This window comes from Lingula anatina, chromosome 2 (assembly GCF_051362555.1).
Source record: "Lingula anatina isolate TDL-2025a chromosome 2, LinAna3.0, whole genome shotgun sequence".
Classification (NCBI taxonomy): Eukaryota; Metazoa; Brachiopoda; class Lingulata; order Lingulida; family Lingulidae; genus Lingula; species Lingula anatina.
In genome coordinates this window covers 22,337,588-22,359,443 of record NC_141768.1, presented here as the reverse complement: position 1 = coordinate 22,359,443, position 21,856 = coordinate 22,337,588, and the positions used below count along the sequence as shown (strand labels likewise).

Here is a 21,856-nt window from a genome sequence, read left to right as displayed (position 1 = left end):
TATACAGTACAAAACGTCGAACATTTGAAAGTGTCAACAAAGCGCACGTTATATATAGCGCTGGAGTTTCACCGTCGTGGTCTCGGAAGTATATACAGCTTCTACCTCATTCGTGTTTCAAAGGCCAAGGACGATTCACGTCCACAACTGTAGTGCTCACGTGACAGGGCAATGGTAAAATAAAGATTGTTACGGAAACCTAAAAACTTTTCATTTTCCTGTCACCCGATTTTAGGAACGTGGAAAGAAGAGTTGTGAGATATTCTCTCATTTCTTCATACCCTAAGTTGCCTAAGAGCATTGTATGAAGGGTTATTTGATGTGAAGTAGGTATCAATAATATATATTGATTCCGGATATCTCCAAAGCCAGTATTGCTAGGTACTCGTTGATCCTGTGTGTTTTCTGGGTCAGAGCGCAGCGCAGAAGAATTTCGGACTCTCTCAACAAGCTCCAGGGATCGAGGTATTCGCAAAGGTATTGCACTGAAGAAATTGACTGTATGTTGATATTTTCAATAGCAAAACGGTTTGTAGATTTATTTAGAACGCCAAAAGCGGCTTACTGCGTGTAATGTTGCACTATGAAGAAAACAAACTAACAACAACATGGCGTCCACAGCCCCAGAGTCACAGTCAGAGTTACCAAACAAGTAACACTTCTTCTGCCACATTGCCAAACCAAGGACTAGATATAAACATGAACAATTTCACCGGAGGAACAAACATCCCTCCAGGCAGTTACGGAGATTACGACGATTATGGACTTTTTGATGACGATTTCTACAGCAACAACGGATTCCTTCAGTCGTATGGCTTAGGGGAGCCTTCTACTGTTACTGATTTGACCGACTTGGACAACTCTCATCCACAGCCACCAGTCGCTCACAGACAGAATGCAGGAGTCGTCGAACCAATCGACCACAGTCGTCCCCCTCCCCTTGCACACAACTCCAATGGGCTCATAGATACAGTGTCACCTCAGTATCTAGTAAAAGAGGAACCACAGAGCCCAACATCTACCACGTCCACACAACCCTCCCCACCTATCTGCTCCCCACTGGGAAATGGCTCAGACATGGGATTGAAAAGCCTGAAGCTTCTCCCCTGCAGTGTGTGTGGGGAAACCTCCTCTGGCTTCCACTGTGGAGCAATCACATGTGAAGCGTGTAAGGTATGTAAACTTCACGCAGATAATGCAACTGGTTTGTTGTCCTTTTAGTCTTGTTTTCATCATTTTCTGTGATTGAGAAAAGGCAACATAGTGGGGTTAAGTAAGGTGTGTGCCAGCTGGGTGGTAATAGTAGTCAGCTAACAGCTTAACTGCTTAATTTTGGTTTACAAATGTCTGTATGTAGATATAGATGCTTATATTGAAATGCTATTGTACATACAAATCCATATTGTTTATGTTGTCACTTAGTGGCTACTCTCAGGTGGCTTCCTCTGAAGTATAAATTACTTCCTTACAAATTCATTATTGAGGAAGAAGCACTAATGATATTAACCAAGGAAAAACATATTTATACCTGGAGGAATTTGAAGTGGTATGTGATCATACATTACCAGTTTGAGTAAATAGAAGACAAACAGAATATTATATGCTTTGCTTTATGTTATGCTTTATTTATTGGAATGTTCTTTCTTGTATATCAATATCCGCCTAGCAGGGGTTTTGATTGCAAATGTATGCTATAAGTATTGTTAAACAAGGGCCTGTAAAGGATTTCTGTGACCCTCTGGATTTTATTGTCTTCCTTCACAATTGAAAGCAATAAGGGTTAGCTCTATCTGGCCACATGTATGTAACAATGTGTGAATTTCAGTTTTCACATGGATGATGAGCAGCATCTTAATTATAGTATATTAACATATCTTTATTTTTTGTTTGCCATTTTGTATTTCTTGGATGATTTTTTGAAGTGATGTATATAGAGTATCAAGCAGTGCCTTAGGCCCTAATTTAATTTTTGATCCTTTAATATTATGTCTGCATTATTATATAATATTTCTTATCAGTTTTCTAAAATATTGGTATATAAAGTGGTCAGCAGAGGTACAGATAAACTGTAGGGGTTATAAAATAAAAGTAAAACTGCACATTCTGGTGTTAGTGGCTGTGTCAATATTTATCATTGAAAATAGGTATTTTTTTTCTGATGTGAAAAAGGAAATCTCTCTATTAAATTTATTTGTTTTTTTTAATGTACTGTCTTACTATGTGATCTCTGTGATAAGACATATGGACTTGTGCATAAAATCTCCTGGGAAAAGTGACTATGATCTTTATAAAATAGATGACAATTAAGGCTTCCTTAGGTTAACTTTAGTCCATAGTTAGTAAACCATATTACTCACCTCTCTGGACTATCTAATGAAATGCTACAGCATCAAGGAAGACAGTCCTGCATTGTATCCAGCATAACAGGGTGGAAAGAGAAAATACACGATAGACCAGAGTTCAGAAGTCTCTCCCCCTACCCCTCTTTAAATTAAGGTATCAAATAATCTCAGAAATCTCAGAGGGTAGTTATATAAATATGCTCTTTAAAAGTTGAACATATCAAGATAAACCTTAACATAATTGCTGGTCAATCCAGCTAAAGAAAACTTACCCTCACCCCCTTAGAGAGAACGAGAGAGAAACAAAAAGCAGAATGATTCTACCAATTACTTTAAGTTTACTTAAGCATAAGGACATAACCAATGTTAGTGATGTACCAAAATAGTCTCAGCCTTGCAACATACTAGAATATGACTCTGTACCTGTATTTGACCCTGACCTAATTCCATCTGTTTTGACTTCTCTGAATGGACCATAATGCCATTATCTTATTTTTAAAGGTAAAGATTATGGCATGTATATACTGGTACACCGTCATACAGTATTGGATATGATCATGTGCATCAAATATGTCATTCTTTCATATGATCTGTTTCTTTAATTTGAGAAATTTGATATCAGTTTCCATATTATATAGTTATCACCTGTTTTTTATGTATTAGGTAAATGCTTTGCTTTTAGAAAACCAAATGCCTGATTATTGCAAACAATAGTTGTAGCATAAATAAAGAGTTCCTGTGGTTCATGTATTACATAGGGTCAGTGGCAGATGGGGGAATGGCATGTCCCATCCTTAGCTAGTTAGGAAGTACTCCCTCTGAGAAAAAAAAAAAAGACCAACCAAGCACATTTTCCACTCTGTGCCCTACATATTATGATGGTAAAATAACTGTCAACTCATGTCTTTGACTTTGCTAAACATATTTTTATTCTGGTATGATATCCCCTTGGCAAAATCCTGGAACTGCCAGCAAGACTGTATAAGAGATCACAAATACATTTGGTTGATAAGTGATTGTGCTGTTTTTGTTTTCATGTGACAGTTATTTACGCTATGTTTTTGTGGTATTTCCTCACAGTTAAAGCATTTCTGTTCTTTCATCAAAAAAATTCCAGAAGAAGCAATTTTAAAAAAGTGAAAGTAATAATAATAATAATAATAATAATAATAATAATAATAATAATAATAAAATCTTAATTTCTGAAATGTTTCATAAAATAGATAACAGGCATATTATCTATGTTTGTAAACTTGCCTGCATAATTCCACTGTCATTGAATGCTACATGTTATGTATTCTACTATTCATTCAATGTAGAATTCATGCATATATACTACACTACAGTAAATATGTGGATTTGAGGGTGTTTAGATATGTATAAATGAGATTAAGCAGTGAAGTATTTATATGGAAATAGATGGGTTATAAAACATTAATAATTAAGACCTTGCTTCTCGTCAGGAGTGCATAGATACAGTCAGGTCAGCACTGTATAAATCATGTATGGTTGAGAGGGTCTAAGGATAAGTATGAAATTATATAGAGCAGTGCACGAATCGCCATTTAACCTTTGCCTTTACTTATAATAACTGTCCTGTCATATCTGTAAGGATCTCTTTTCAGATTAAAAAAAACAAAAACATAAGACGGTGAGTGGGAGAGAAACGGGCCTGAAAAGTTATTTTAAAGCAGGCTGTACATTTGTCCAAAAAGTATTACTTCCTCCTGAGAGAGCCTGACATCCTGTCCAAATCCTGGTTCACGAGGACCTTCCAAACACAGTTCTCCTCACTAGCCACCCACACAGTCCTGGACTGACCCACGGCACTTCAGATGTAGATTTGGTTCACTTTCTGATTAGCATTATTATCATTAACACCAAGTCAAAATGATTCTTGGGCTATTTGGGCATATTGATGTAAGCTAATCAACAAGCTGGGTGCACAGCATGAGTCCTGCTGGTTTGAAAGTTCACTCAGGTACTACAGAGAACAGACTTGTTGATTTTGAATCATGAGAATACATTGTTATTGACCAAAACAGGTTCATATTACTTCACCTACAAAATGGAGGACATGATACTGTTTTTTGTTATTTAGTATTATTTTATTATTTTCTTCGTTTATAGAAGAATTTTTTTCACAGTAAGCCAATAATTCTGTACATAATATAGATTTACAAAGCACTGATAAGATGAATGTGATAACATGTTTACCTCCATAAATAGGTCAACAGTGCTCTAAATTCTAATTCGCTCATTTCAGTTGGTTAGTTGCACCAAAGGACCTTTAGATTACTCACTAGCATTCATATACAACATGATTTACATAACATCGCATCTACAAAATGGCTGGCTTTTGACGTAAAGAAAGCTTAGGTGCCATATCTGCACATGTCTCTGATCCTCTATCTCACTTCTGACCTTTTCAATGATTTACTGGAAACAATTCCCCTCTGTCAGAAGTAATGAAGGGCCTAATGTTGAAATACTTTGGTTTGAACTTTGCCTTTTGTGAAGGGATTTTTTTTGTTGTTGTCTTCAATGTGGATAGCCAAGAGAACAGTTGAATGACATGCTTGAGAGAACTCTAATGTTACTGATTTTGCAGTGTGGAAGGGTTTCAGAAAATGTCTCTTATGAAGGGATATACTGCTACAGTAAATACTCCGTTAATCTTGTTAAAATGATAAGGCGATTTAGTCTGTTAGTGCTAATTAGTCAGGTTATTTCTTAAATTTATTACCTGGACTTGATTGATAACATTCATATATTTCTGAATCATGTTGGCAAAGCTAATCTTACATGGTGGCTATAGGTGAAAAAGTTGTCTGTCCCTCATCCCCATGGCAACAGTTCATTTGATTTAAACAACACATGGAATTCTGATGGCTAAGTGTCAGGAACCTTCACAAGCCACCAGGTTTCTTATAATTTAAAGATTTACAGCATTAAGGGATAAGCTAAATGATGATATAGAATTGGTGCTGCCTTATCCATATCTATAATCAAAATGTGCTAGTTATTCTGCTATTTGTACATTGCTCTATGCTTCCCTGGGTGGCCTAGTTCTCATGAAAATTGATTTTTATACTTCAAAGGCTTTACTTAGCAGGGGCCACGATTGCAAGTCTCCATTACAGGCATTACTTCTATAGTGTTGTGAATGCTTCACATACTTCACTGAATATATTTTAAGCCGCCCAATATTCAATGGCAATAACTAACAGGAAAATGATTAGCTCTAGCTTTTTTATTGACGAGCCACAATTTGTTTGCATCCACGGCACAAGAAGAGAGAAAAGCAACAGAGGAGCAGACAGTAACATTTCTGAGTTAAAGGAATGAAAAAGACTCCATGTCCTTGAACAGACTAGCTGCCAGCATATTTTCTAATACCAGTATAATATTTATGGTATAAATATGTTATGATGATAAGCATATTATTGAGGGTGGTTGGTTGGTTCCTGCATGTAATTTCTTTATAGGCAGGTTACAAGGTGTACTGGAACAGAAATGATAATAAAGTAACAATCCTTTGTAAACTCAGAAACCATAATTTAGAATTTTGCTAGGTTTTTACCTGGATCTTTAATAACATGACTTGGTTTGTATGTTCACTGAGGGCTTACTTGCAAGGTTGCCTTATAGTCCAGTTGCCAGTCCTAGCCTAAGTAGTGGGTTTTATGTTCTTCCCCACACCTGTCAGTGGAAGGGCACTTGCTAAGTAATTGTGTTATTACCTATTTGAATGTAAGTACATAAAGAGAAAACTGGAGTGCAAAGTGTACATATTGCTTTTGGAAACAGAGAAGAGTTCCAACTGGAATTCACTGCAGTAAATCTGATATTCTTGCCATGTTATACATATGATTAGGTATCATTGCCTCTATTTATCCAGTTACTTTACTTAACTAACTAACTTATTCCCAGCTAGCTTTCCTTTTCTCAACTGCAGGTGCCTGATGTTATTGTATTCAATTGGCTCAGTTCAATTTATTAGTCAGATTGATTTGGTTTCCTCAATTGGCAGCCATTGCCCATGGTAGAGTAACCCCAATTGTGCATGTGCACAACCTTTCTGCAGTAGTTTATTACAGCAGCAGCTAGGTAAAAAAAGCTATATTTGTTGACCTACATATATCAGTTGATATTTTAGTCAGGCAGTCATAGTATAATGGAGACAATTCAGTAGATCACAGTCACAAAGTATTCATTGAATGTTTTAAGGGGCATCTTACTATTTAGTATTAGCCCTGGTATATAATCCTTTGATTCTAAATCAGATCAATAAACTGTTTGTCTTCCAATTACATGCTTAAAACAAGATGTAAGATTGTTCACACAATCACATAGAAGGGCTCTTTCCCATTGAAACTATCAATCTACATAGGTCAATCCAACTTTGCAGTATTTTAGAATCACTTGTCAAAGTTTACTTACTGCTAAAAAGTTATTTCAAAAGCATTTTTGTCTTCAATAAAATTTGTTTTGTTTGATTTTATTATTATTCAGTGAAGATATTATAAAAAATTGATAATAAAGTCATTTGTTTTTTATTTTTTTCTAGAAATTTTTCATCAGGAGTTGCCAAGGAGAATCTAATAAATATGTTTGTACCAAGAATAACAACTGTGAAATTATGAGAGCAACTCGCACCCAGTGCCAGAGATGCCGCTATGAGAAATGTTTAGCAGTCGGAATGGTGCCCAAGGGTAAGTCTGCAATAATAAAGAAATATTCACACATTGTGATCTTTAAGTACCCATATCCAAATCAAATCATTATCTTGTCCATGACAAGAAGTAAAGAAAAGCTCATCACCAGTTGACATGTACTCTGTCTCATTAGTGCTGTATTTTACTACACAGTAAAAAGAAAAAAAAAGATTTCCATTATGTTTGCTTCATTTGTACTCTTCAGCTTAGGGTTTTCTGAGACATTTTTTTCTCCCATGTCAGCACATTCTACATTTCCTATCAATGTTGGTTCTTGTCTTTGACCTCTAGTCATTGCTTTGCTTCTTTTTGTAGAAAAAAAAAAAAAAAGAAATGTTTGCAGTGTGGCATGTGAATTGTGTGTCATGTACAGCTTGCTGAAGGTGGTCAAGTGAAAGGAAAAGAACATTTAGCTCTGTTTTACAATTATTTGCAAAGTGTCAATATAACTGGAGCACAGGCAAGATTTTTACATGTCGTACTGTAAACACATGCATACAATATTCTAATCAAATTGACCTAATTATCAATGATTTGGGTCAGATGTTCCAATCGTGCTTGTTTGGACAGTGCATTACTTGTACAGTAATGGTGAAGTGGGCGGTGTCAGGTATGAAAGGCTGTGTCATGACTTAATGGGAATCAAAGTGGCTATCTGACTGTCCATCTCGTGAGGAAATAAAGTAACTTGTGACTTCCCATACCCTAAATTGTTCTCTTAATCTCTAATTGTAGACTGTTTTTAGGCCAAAGAGTTGATGAATATATGTTACACATTAGAACTAAACTTGTGCGTGTGCATGTTTATGTGCTTTCCTATCTAAGAATCTATTTATCAAAATAGTATTACAACTAGAAAGAAGTTGTAGATGACAGACCACTGAGCCTTGTATTGTTTTCAAGTCTCAGTGAATTATAAAATAATGAGAATGGTCTGTATTATCATCTTAAATAATGAACACAGTTTATAGTAACTATTTCCCAAAATAATGAGAACGGTCTATAATATTGTCCAAAATAATGAGAATAGTCTGTGATGTTGGCTAATATGTTGAATGAACTTGGTAGTTATAAGCAACTGATATTTTGAGCTCGTCTGGCTTGAAATGGTGTAGAAATATAGAAGCACTCCAAATTGTTGAAATAAATTCCTTTATATATTTTGTCTTTCTTTATAGCTCTTTTCTACAAGGCTATGACCCAAGACCATCTAGTAACACAATCTCTACATTGTGATATGCACAATACATATTCCTTTGACCATCTCTCTTACAGCACTGTATTTGATGCCCACACAAAATCTTTTTTGTTACTCTTATTCTTGGTACTTCATGTGATGGACATTGGTTGAAGTGAGCTATAATTTCCCCCTTTCCCCAGTTGGGTCAGGCTTGGTGGTGGTCAGGGGTGATTCATGTGTTTAATAACCCTTAGGTCCATTTTACAACTGATGGTCACTTGGATCATTTCTTGGTTAAGGTTAAGGGAGGTTCGTGTATATAATATGGGTCCTGAGGCTTATTTTCTAACTCCCAGCCTTACAATCATGATATGAATCCCCAATTGCAAGGAAAGGCAGATTTTATATCAGCTGCACTGGATGCCAGCTGTGTTCTGTGTACTTCCCATCTTGTACCTGCCTACTTAGTTTTTCAAATGACTGCTCAGTTTGCATGCCATTGATCTGAACAGAGCACTGGTCCTGGTCATACATTTGATTGAATACGGTTCTGTTAACTAAGTATTTGGCCAAAGTTTTGATATGCTCTCCTTATTAACCCAGATAATCCAGTATGTAGTTTAAAGAATTGACCTTCAAGATAGAAGTTAAGATCACGCGTTGAATAATGTATTAAGCCTCATCAATTGCATATTTTTTATGGGAGTACATACAAAGTCATCAGAGAGCAATGGTTAGTTAGTCCCTTCTGAATTGTAGCCAGTTCATCATACTGAGGTGATAATAAAACCTCTGCTTGGTCTTATCTTGGGAGGTTATAATGACTATGACTTTGCATTTTTATCTTGTTGAACAGAATATATGCACCCGATTTGTTTTAGTTTTTCATGTAAAATTATATAATTAATATGATAAGCATCTCTGAACCCTAACAATTTAACTCTGAAATGTAAACTCCTGCTATTACAAGAACTCTATGTTTACACTAACAAATTTCTCTTGATATGTTTGGGAACAGGGCATCTTTTGCCTGACCTATCACCTGAAATGAAGATAATATTTGTTTAAACAGCAACCTTGGACTTGAATTAATAGTTGATAATATAAGTTCACATAATTCCTGGTTGTTTTTTTAGGATAAGTTTGTAACCAGTAACTGTTAAATGTATATTCTTAACTCTTACTGCATTTACTAATAGTTTTAGATTGTAAACATCTGAGAAGTTCATGATGAGAGTTAAGTTTCTTTGGTAATAGCCCATCCTCCACAACCATATAAAAAGTCCACAATCAGATAAGTGCATCAAGGAAATAGGTCAGTCCTCCTCGAACATTGCAGTGGACCAGAGCAGATGATTATCACTGGAGAGTTGTGTTTTGATTCAGTGGGAGGAACTCTATATATAATGGAATATTTTTTACCTAGGATGGGGTTTGAGGAAGGGGGGTATAAAGAACCAATCTTTTGGCCCAAAATTGTCTTCTTTGAATCAAAATTTGATGTCGATTTTAAGCCTTTTCTAGCGTTATGTCAACTAAGGGGCACATAGGTCCACATTTCTGGGGGAGAAAAAAAAACTCCCTTTCCTTTCCTATTTTGGTCAAGTCAACAAAAGTCTTTTCCTGGATCTAACAGCTAGTATTTTATAGTGCTAGGTACATCATATCTGTCGGTGGGAATGTGTATTACAACAGCACTGGTTCAATACTAATGGTAGTGAGGTATGGATTGGCAGAGATATCACTGGTGACTGATGGAAGATGAAGCCAACTATAAATGAGAAGCCAATGCTTCAAAGGAAAGTGATAGAGATAAATGTAGGACTGTGTTCATTTCTTTGGTTTCTTTCATTTCAGAAGAGCTATATTGACAATATAGACACTAGCCATAAACTGCCCACGTAACACAAAGCCATTTGCAGTTAAACAGACTGAAGACAGCTTTAGTTAATAGGGATAGATCTCAAGTCTCCCCTACAGTGTCTAACTTGAAGACATGTTTTCTGAAGAAGGTTAATGAGATCCATTTTAATATAATGATCAATGTCACCTACACATTTTGCCAACTTTCTGATTTGATTATGATCTATGTGGGTGGAAGGGGTGGTTTCACCTTAGTTCCTAATTGAGAAATCTGTTTATCACATTCAACTTGGGGGGAAAATAAAGAGAAGTTAACCTTTATTACAACCAGGATGGCGTAGGGATGATATAATCTGTACAATATAGGCTTACTTGAGAATACAATTTAATCAGAAAATCACACTTGTCAAAGGTATGGGTTTTAGAAAAAACAAAATTTTGTTGTTGGGGCGCTAGTAGCCTAATGCTCTGTTTAGTCTTGTACATTTCTGATGTAGAAAACCCAGATATGTACAAGAATGCATTCAAAACAGCAGACTGACAGATCCACGGATCAGATATGGCCAACACACTTGAATGCTTGTTGTGAAAGGGAATCTATTCAGTGTCAGAAATTAAGCACAAGCTTTTTAGTGGGTTGTCATATTTGATAGATCTGCAGATTCGTTACTAGTAGTCTGCTGTTCTGAATACGTTCCAAAACATATAGGAGTAGGCACCCCCCCTCCTTTTCAACAAGTTCTACTTTATATCTGAGCATTGTTAATTTTTTTTACGCATATAACTTTCCATAAGTATTCCCATATAAGTATTTTTATTTCCACAACTCTTCTGTCACATTGATACACATACCTTCAGCATAGCATATGTCTATTATGATTTCTTTATGCAATCACAGGGACTAGGTTGGAACAGTGTAATAATAGATTCATATAGAATGGATATTGTGAATATTTGATAAGGTAGAAATGTATTTCACAATCTATTTTAGCATGCTGCAGCTGAAGTTGAAACGACTCTTTTTCAAGTTCTATGCTTGGCTTAACATGTTATGGCATACTCAGCAGTGCATGTTTCGCTTGAAGCAGACATTGTTATGATTTCTTTGGGTAAAAGATTGTTTGAATGTATATGATAAAGGAACAAAATGGAACTTCTAAATAACACAGAATGGTTTCTGCCTAATACGGTGTCTAGTGTGTTTGAATTAATCTTGATAAGAAAATAAAAGGCTGAATAAATGTGCAACAGGTGTAATGTAAGAGTTCCCCTACTTCTTAAGATCAAACTGTTTATAGTGAAGAGAAGGTACATGGGAATTTTTGAAGTAAGATATACATAATTACACGTTTGGCACATGCACACACTCGTTATTTGAGACAAGTGTATTTTAAGAATTTCCATCTCTTTTTTTCCCCATCAACTACAAGTAATGTTTGCAAAATTTTTATATTTTCAAAATTAATTATTTTAGCTATAGAAAATCTGTGAAGCATGAGCATTGCCGAGGTGAATGAATTACTTCCTGAATCATTGAATTGCTGATTCAGAAGTGATGTGTCAGCATGTTCCCTATCTCTGTATAACACTGTCTTTTGAAGACCCCAACCAATTCATCACCAGGTGCCTCTCATACTCTCTATATTACACTGTCTTCTGTAGACCTGACCCAACACATCACCAGGTGTCTCTCATACTCTCTGTATTACACTGTCTTCATAAGACCCGACCTAGTACATCACCAGGTGCCTCTCATACTCTCTGTATTACACTGTCTTCTGTAGACCTGACCCAGTACATCACCAGGTGTCTCTCACACTCTCTGTGTTACACTGTCTTCTGTAGACCTGACCTAGTACATCACCAGGTGCCTCTCATACTCTCTGTATTACACTGTCTTCTGAAGACCCGACCCAGCACATCACCAGGTGCCTCTCATACTCTCTGTATTATACTGTCTTCTGTAGACCTGACCCAGTACATCACCAGGTGCCTCTCACACTCTCTGTGTTACACTGTCTTCTGTAGACCTGACCCAGTACATCACCAGGTGCCTCTCATACTCTCTGTGTTACACCGTCTTCTGTAGGCCTGAGCCAGTACATCACCAGGTGTCTCTCATACTCTTTGGCTCTATTCCCATAGATTTTAGATCGATCTATCCCCGCGGGGAGTCTCACTAGATTACTTCCAGATAATCCGATTAAATGTCCCTCCCGCCTACTACAAGCTGTAAGAGGGTAATTAACTTTCGTGTCCGCCCGGATGATAGCTATTTAGCGTGAACCCCCAGGGAGTTAGGTCGATCTAAAGTAGGTCGATCTAATCTATGGAAATGGGGTGTTAGTTACACTGTCTTCTGTAGACCTGACCCAGTACATCACCAGGTGCCTCATACTCTCTGTGGCACACTGTCTTCTGTAGACCTGACCCAGTACATCACCAGGTGTCTCTCGTACTCTCTGTGTTACACTGTCTTCTGTAGACCTGACCCAGTACATCACCAGGTGTCTCTCATACTCTCTGTGTTACACTGTCTTCTGTAGACCTGACCCAGTACATCACCAGACCATATGCTTAAAATAAGTTCACCAGATTTCTATTATGATCAAATGGACAAATGCAAAGTTGATATTGAAAATAATATAGATCTGTAAAAAAGATACTCCTTGTAGATTTAATTAATAATACAATAACATGTATATGCCTTTCCATCTTTTTGGACTTGTGCATTTCCGGTTGATTTTGAAAAATGCATTTATGTGTGTATATGCCTTGAACATGTTCTTGAACTTTATCATTTCAGGATCCAAGGAACAGAAAGCACCATCTGTTCATGAGCTTTTCTCCAAGTTCCCTTGTTCAGTGTGCAAGGCCCCTGCCTCTGGCTTTCACTTTGGTGCAGTGACATGTGAGGGTTGTAAGGTAACAGCTTGCTTACATAAACTGATATACATTGCCTTGGTTGTCATGGAAATAGGGTTCTTAAGAACCATTCCATGCTTTTTGGTCTGCAGATCTTTGAATTTCTGTAAGAAGTAAACATGAAATCAATAAATGTTATGTTGATTTCTCTCCACATTTTTTTTCTTCAAAAAAGCACTTAATCCAGTCACCTTATCTATAAACTAAGTATTTGACTATTATGGCAGTTTTTAGGAAAAATAAACAAGTTATTATACATGTTTGAAATTTGCAGGGCTTTTTCCGCCGCAGTGTGAAGGAAAAGAATGGATTGGATTATTACTGTGAACAGGGTGGCAATTGTCCTATCACTGAAACTACTAGGAACACATGCCGCTACTGCCGTTATAAGAAATGCCTAGATGTTGGCATGTCTTTAGAAGGTGAGTGCTTTATAAAGCCATGACACCTGTGGACTAAAATTATGGTGTCATTGTATTTTGCCTAGCAGTCTGGTAATGTCAATAAGTACTCAAGCTTTTTTTTTCTTGGTTGTTTGCTTGCCTTGCAGTGCTAAATGTATAAGGATTTTTTTTAATAAATGAGAGAGAGAGGGCAAAATTGAGAAGCAAGAACTACGTGGAACTTTGTTAAAGTGAAATGTGAGACAAACAACTTACTGTTGTGTAATTATCTGCTTTTGAAAGAACCCCTATGTTGTATAATAAGGAGTTATTGATGAATAAATAACTATAAATACAGCTTGAAGGTAGTGTGAAGTTACAGGCTGGCACTAGATTGCATCATCATTTCCTAGAAGCACTCCTGAGATTTGGCATAAATGGAGAAAATTTGATATCATGGGTTTCTCCACATGATATTTTTACAGTGCATTTTGCACAGTGTGGAGCCTGTTTTCTTGAAGGTTTGTAACAATAGAAATTGTATGTTGTTGGAAATAATGATACAGGTGACAATAGTCACAGGAATAAAAACAGATTAATCCAGGGCTAATACAGTCCAAGCCAGCTACGCGAGCAGCTCAGGCACAGGTACCATTAACATGTTCTCTGTGTTAAAAAAAAAAAAAAAAGAACCATTTCTTTTAATGGCGTTAAGAATATTTTACCAAGAATGATTAACCAAATTGTCCAAATCTGCTCTAATGTTGATTTATACAGAGATGGAAGGTTTGTTTTATGCTACTTGTGAACTCCTGAAGGTTTAATCACCCTGTAGGAGTGATATTTGACTTGTTTTAATCAGAAATCAGCAGAGAATCGGTGTTTAAAAATGGCTGTAAATCCCTATTTCCAGCCTTTGCCAGGAAATCTCCTACTACTTTTGTGATGCTTTGGAACTCTTTTCTATCATTATGTACTTCTTTTGCAACAAACATGCAGATTATGAGCTTTATATTTTGACGTAAACAGCTCGGAATACCTCCAGAGGCTGATCTGGGCTGCTTGCTGAGAAATTTGATTAGAGGATATTATTTGTTAAAGGTGTGAAACCTATTATCTGGACAAATGGAACAAACATGTACAAATGCACCGGAAAAAGTGAAAATTTTCTTCACTGTAAAATACAGAATTTACCACAAAATGCCTTGGTACATACCATTTATGCAGAGCAGGCAGATTTATAGCAAGTGGGGCTAGATAATTTTTATTCTTTTTTTTTTGGTGAATGTGTGCCTTAAAGCTATTTGGGTTTGTTCACTTGATGAGAATTTGGAAGTGTGTTCTCTCTGCAACTGTTTTTGATGACGCATTTTCAGGTTTTATTTGTCAATTTTTATTAATTATTTTGGTGCTGAAAAATTAACTTGGTTTTAGTCTAGCTCAGTACACCAGGAAGTGCTGAATCAAATCAAATGCCAGTTTAAGTAGAATTCTGTATGTTGGCCTCATGCCAGCACAGGTTCATGCATACTTTCTCATCAATATTAGCAAGCAGCCTAAAGAGAAAGTGCATTCCCATATGGAATGATGGATTTATAAGATCTTTATACTCCTTGCTGGCCATTGTACCAGGATAAATATCTATACTTAACAAGGTGTAAAGTACAATAAATCTGGTGCAGGTTGGTATATTTGGAGTAAAAGGGGAAGGGGGGGGTCTCTAGGGTTTTTTTCAGGGGTGTACCAGGTATGCACTCTGCAGCACAGTCATCGCCTCATGGAGAATTGGTATTTAGTGATCAAGTTTAGTGATCAAGCTTAATCCAGAAACAGCTATATGCTTTTAACATAGATGAGATCCTAATGAACTGGCAAACTTTGATTGTCTGTATGTGTTGTGATCATCTTTCCTTTAGCCGTATTGTTACCTATTTGATAGAGGGCCCCATAAATAAAGCATGGCTGGGCAGGCAAAGAGGAAATACAGTTATGGAGAGTAAAATTACATTGGGATAATTCAACCTAGAAAAAAATACAAACCCTGTTTCTTATACATCTTGTACACTCGTGGAGTGCATTACCCGTTGTGTTTTGTATATTTAAAGTTATTAGTTTGTATAGACTTAGATAAAACGAGAGGAGGGTGAGTAGGGCTTAGTGGGACATTTGCAGCCCTGCAGCCATGTGGCTGTCCAGAACGGACCACTGTGGTCAAGACTGGACGACAGCAGGAACATTGTGAATTATATTGAATTAGATTCTGTGAACTTCTGTGACTTGTGCATGAGTGCAAGCTACAGTAGATTTCTTTTTATATCAAAAGTTTATTCCACAATTCATGAAGTATGTTTTAAAGAATACATATTAAAGAAGCCCTGCATTTAGTACATTTATTTTATTCCCCACTGACAAAACAACAAAAATCAAAGCAGATTTGATATAAGAGCATCATTTGTGGTCAGTGGAGCTGTGTGCTGATAAGTTGCACTGGTTGAATGAATGTGATAGGAAAATGTGATAGTGAGCTTTAGATTCCTTGGTGTATTTTCAAAACCTTTCCATCCCCAACACTCTTATGTGACGTATGATCTAAGATATAAATGTCTAGCAATATGAACCGTCTCATTATTGCACTCTTGGCATATTACAGGAAATGCATATTAATACTAATCTTTCCACCCCTTGTGATGTGTTTTATGTAAGACATGGGAATTGCCAATTTTGCTGCATCTCACGCAGTCTTAGACTTAATAGGTTTCTTCCATTTCAAGTTAATACTGCACTGTACGATATTGCTTTTGTTATTGTCTAACTGATATTCTGCTGTATTCCAGGCAGCAGAATTGGCCGTCAGCCCAACTACATCAAACACAAGATCCTTCAGATCCAGCAGGAACAGGACAAAGTGAAGAAGGAACCTGTGACCAGTGAGGAGACCACCACCACCAGCCTCACTTCTGCCTCCTCTGACCCAGATCTGTCCTCCATGCCAGCCAATAATATCATACAGGACATCATGCGCCTTAAAGCGGAGCCAAAATATGTGTCACAGCCTGACTTGTCCGAGCTGGACTTCCCTGACCTACCCCCTTACCTGGACTATCCCCTCCCACCCCAGCTGCCTTCATATTCGTCATTCACTTCAACACCCTCTGACCTGACCTATAACACCACTACACCATCAGCAGTGACTGGGAGGCGTACTGTGTCAGCCAGCGAGGCACCACTGCGTAGGTCAGGTGTGCTGCCCAGTAACAGCTATCAATACAATAACCAAATGCCACAGCAGCAACAGCATCTGTCACAGGAACGCCAGCAGCTCCCACAGCCACAGCATCAGCTTCAACAGCCTCAAAGGCAGCAGCAGCAACAACAGCAGCAGCAGCAGCAACAACAACATCAGCAACATCAGCAGCAGCAGAAACAGCCTTATCCCTCATATGTGCCTAGTGCTGGAGGCACTAAGAGAAGTGTCAGTGACTCTGCAGTACCTTGTAAATCATCTGCCATAGCTGTTGGGAAGCAAATGACACCCACTGCCAACCAGATGGCGCCACAAGTTACAGTGAAGCAAGAGCCGCCAGATTTCTATACTTGTGCATACTCCTCCAGCTTCTCACCCAAGGATGAAAATGATGGCATCTACACTGATGAGATGGCCAGCTTTACTGCTGACATCTGCGAGGCTTATAAACATCTATTACCTATCAAACAAAAGGTATGTTTGTTGTTGCTGTTTAAATCATTTGTCACTTGAAACATATTCTAGAGGTCAGGAAATGCAGTACTTATTGTTTGTACAGAAAAAAATGTCTTAAAAGTGAACTGTTTCTGTTTTGTGTTGTTAACCACAGACTTGGTAAGATATCAAGAAGCTAAAATTCATTTAGCCTGTTGGGATTCTTTCTTGCTTTTTAGTATAGCTGTTTAGTCCGGAAGTCTTCCCTTGCCTTAAATTTACCAATCTGTGACAAGTTACATGAGAATCATTAGATGTAATAGTCTTATTATGGTTTTATTCCATCTGTCTTCATTCCTTGTTTTCAGGCCCCTGATGCCCAGGAACCAGAGGATCCATATTCCTTAGACAAAGAGGGGGTGTGGAAGCTGACGACTGCAGAGATCTTCAAGAATGTCCATTGTCTTATTAAGTTCGGCAAAAAGATTCCAGGTAATAATGGGATTGGAAGTTATCTTCCCGTTTCTTAGGAGACTGTATGTATACCACATAATGCCTACCACAGAGTACTTAATTTGCAGTTGTAGACACTTACCAGTTAGGTCAATACAAAATTGAAATGGAATAATTGAAAAGCTGACACATGCGTATATACACTTAAGTGGTGTGATGTTGACTTTCTTCACAGTATTGTCGCTGATTGAAAAATCATTAAAGCCTCACAAGTTATTACTGCAGCATTTCTCATGAGACTACTTTTATTGCAGGTTTTCGTGCCATTCCTATGGAAGATCAGATTTGTTTGGTGCGTCACACTAACTACATTATGTCCCTGGCCATGATGTCACAGATGTTTGACCTTCAGACCAAAGCCCCCAACTTCTACAACCTGAGTGTGCCCATGCAGAAGCGCATCTTGGAGGCGTTCTCCCAGCCGTTTGCTCACGTCCAGGAACACATGGTCAGCTTTGGAGAGAGGCTGAAGTCCATGGATATGGATGACATAGAGTACCCGATGCTGTGTGCACTTATACTGCTCCAGACATGTAATTATGCTTTCTCTTTCCCCACCATTTATCTTAGACAATGAATTAGACTCTTTGATTTTAACAGTGGCACTCTTAATCAATAAGTATATTTGCATACTTATCTACGTAGGATGATTGTTTTTATAAGTGTTTTTGTAGTCATTTGCCTCAATGTAACTCGAGGTCTCATGCCCAAAAAAAAAACAAATATAATGTAGTATGGTAATCTAATGATTGATTGACTGTATGCTTAGTGTAGCCCATTGTATTCTTTTGTTGCAGCTGACCTAGAGCTGAAGGAACCAGGGAAAATTGATCAGTTGTCTGCCAAGGTCAGCAATGCCTTCAAGGCATACATGACAAGTAAGTCAACCCTAGATTATTTGGTGCAGTTTATTTTTAACTGGGTCAGTCAATGCTTTTGATATGATTTGGTTATTTTATAAATGTCTTCATTTTGAACATCGTTGTAATACTTATGTGGTGTCCCATTCCTCACAGAGCCCCCAGTTTGGGGAATTGAGCACTTAGATCTAATCTTATTTGTCAGTTTTAAACTAAGATAGGTGAGGAATTATAAATTCCCCTGGCAAATCATTAGGGCCATGTTCCAATATGCCAGGCTTGTGCATGCTTGACTCGGATAATTGCTATTTCAGTCCCATTCTATATGTCAGGTGCAGTCTAGAGATACATGCCTAAAGTATTCTGTGCAATGAGTGCTGGTAGGATTCCTAGATCAGTGTTTTTTTTTTTTTTTTAATACTTATTTATTTAATTTTTTTTTGCCATTTAGTCATTTAAAAAAAATTGGATACTTAGTATAAGGCTTGGTTAAGTGTGCTATTTTATATTCTTTTCTGTTTTCAGACAAATATGGACCAAACAGTCCTCGCTACTTTAGCATTATCCAGATCCTGCAAGACCTCCACCAGGCAGGATTACTTCATGTACAACGCATGTCTATGGTGAAGACCATGGCTGATCTCCCTATCCCTGCCCTCCTGGCTGAAATGTACATCACATAGTCCTGGTGTGCCACTCTGCACAGCTAACAGTAGCCGGGCTCTGAGAGCAGCTGGATGTGCTGCCTCCCTCGTGAAGGCATCTTAACACTGTAGATTGGAGATTTCAAATTGCAAAAATGGGATCTTGGTTTTAGGAAAATCATGTATCTAGAGTTTGAAATTGTACATTGTGTAATCATAGCAACATGGGGAAATGTACATATTGTTACTTTGAACCACATCTTTAGACTGGTGGTACTTTTTTATTGCAAATCCACAGATCATTGTGTTCATGGCTTGAGATGACTGAAGGGGTGTCTGGACGTGGCACTCTGGCTATTGTGATATGGATACCTAGACACGAGATTGAAGCCATCATCCTGCCATTGAACATCAGCACAGTATTCTGGCCCAACAGGCAGCCTGCCCAGCTCTGTGCTGTTCCTCTCCAGCAGTTACTGTGGAAAATGGGGAATACTTCTTATTGACTGGAGAGACCTCTATCACTGTTTGGAGAAACCATGATAACTGACTAGAGAAATCACTTAAACTGACTAGAGAGACCTCTATTACTGATTGTAGAGACCACGGTCACTGATGGGAGAGACCTCTATAACTGAAAGGAAGATATAGAAAAGCAGCAAGTAACAGGCTGCATACATGAAGGTGGTTGCCTTTTTGTGAAACCACTTCATAAAGAGTGCTGTGTTGGGCACATGAACTGCAGTAGTGAGTGGAAGATGTATGAGATTTTGTATTTTGAATTGTTGCATATGTCAACAAGATTCATGATGTTTTTAAAGAGTGTTTTATCTTCAAAGACAGAAACAGAGAAAAATGTAAAACGTCCATGCTGTGCTGTGCAGCCAGGCATTCTCTATCACAGAGGCTGGGAGCTCTGCTCTACTTTGTACTGAATGTTCAGACACAGGGTTTTTACTGGAACTGGTGTAGATTTTGTACATATGTATATTTAGCATATTTTTGCATCACTAATTACTTTGCTTGAAGTGAAGGTTCCTTGGCTAATAGCCATACATTACATCAGATGTTATCAAAGGGGTCAAATTAGATGTTTTATCAGTGGTGTACTCTATATTTTGTGGTACAAATGTAGCTTCTGTTAATATGCCTGCGCTTAAGTCCAGTATGTTTATATTGCTAGAATTAACTGTATAATTTTTATTGGATTTTTTCTATCAAATGAAAAAGTGAAACTTATGTAAATTTAACGTATCTATATTAATGAAGTCAGGAGAAATCAGAAGTGCATGACTTTAAATTTATTTTGTTTTAGTGCATATGTCATATTTTATAATAAAATTGTGAAGACCTGATCCTTTGTGGCCTAGCTACACCTGCCTTTGCAAAGAACAGTTAGCGCTGAGGTCAGTGTCCAAAATCAGGGCATTTTCACACTGATTGTCCTTGAGGATTTTATATGGAGATCCTGCCAGCGCGGTGCTTCATTAATAAGTGGTAGACTAGAAGATTGTCAGCATATTTTTACTTTGAGATTTTAATAATATATGTAAATAGTAATGAAGTATATTGATAATGAATGCTGGTGATTTAAGGGTGTGGCAGTGATGGACAGAAAATGGGAGGGGTGAATTTTGGAGGTAACAGGTGGAGCATACTTTTATGTGAGACTGAATCTAGAACGGTACCATTCAACAATCTTTTGCTGCCATACACCCCTAACAGAAAAAAAATGGAGTTGTGGCCCATTTCTAAAGTATTTTGCCACTTGTTTCATTTCATTTACTTGGGTTAAATATTTTTTGGATGGCATAAGTTTTTTTGTTGTTGTTGTAAGTTGACCTCGATGGAAACACTTCTAGTTTGTTGTATGCACGGAGTGAAGCAGGTAGTGATTACGGGTTACATCTTTAGTTAAGAGTTTGTCTGAGACACCCATTTGCTTTGTTCTAATTCAAGTCCAAATATAATCTATGAGGCAGCTTTGGTTAGCATAGATTTCATGAAATTCTGTATTTGTAAATGAAATACTTTAACAGTAGGGTACTGTAACATGATTAGCTTTCTGTCAGACCTTAGCTGTCACCTTCACAGGTTCTGGAGTCTGGAAAATTAAAGTTTAACATATATGGACATGCCCACAAGGAAACCATGTGTTTAGCAGGGTTATGCTGACCTAATTCCCTGTTTCATTGCACCTTTGTCTTTAATAGTAGTTTGACATTAATCAGAGCAGAGAAAGAGAAAGGGATGGCTAGGGCCATCTGATAGGGGCAGCAAGAGTGAATACCAGTACCCTTAAGGTTATTAATATATTAATATATCATTTTTATGGATTGTGAATATACCTCGATAGACAGTAATTTTGAAACATTAACAACTCCACCCTTATAACAACAGCTTGTACTTTGGTTAATACGGTTATTCAGAAAGATGTCATTTGACTTGTATTTAGTGAGGAATATTGGAATTAATAACTTTGGCATTTCTGTTATTGAATTTTGCCATTTGCAGTAAAACAAAGTACATAAGGCTGAAGTGTACATGAGTGCCTTGTACGAAGATAATGCTGCATCGTGTAAAAATTGTGTGTTGAATTATTGATTCATTTAAGGGGTCGATTTGTTGCATCTGACCGCACATATTGCTCTAGTGTGCTGATATGATATTCATTAGTGACAGTTTTTAATTGAAGTTCTGTGTCATAGCGTAAACCTCTGTCCTTTGAAATAAACACGAGTGAATAACA

General features: G+C 37.4%; 1 protein-coding gene across 1 annotated transcript; it reads left to right on the top strand.

Moving 5' to 3' along the window:
* The first annotated feature begins 230 nt into the window (after positions 1-230).
* Positions 231-21,856, top strand: LOC106166339 (uncharacterized). The gene is made up of 9 exons (XM_013544868.2): positions 231-1,173; positions 6,913-7,057; positions 12,910-13,028; positions 13,303-13,450; positions 16,246-17,129; positions 17,459-17,582; positions 17,858-18,136; positions 18,401-18,481; positions 18,989-21,856. Exons 1-9 carry the CDS (start codon positions 574-576, stop codon positions 19,144-19,146), a joined length of 2,538 nt encoding a protein of 845 aa, XP_013400322.1. The 5' UTR covers positions 231-573; the 3' UTR covers positions 19,147-21,856.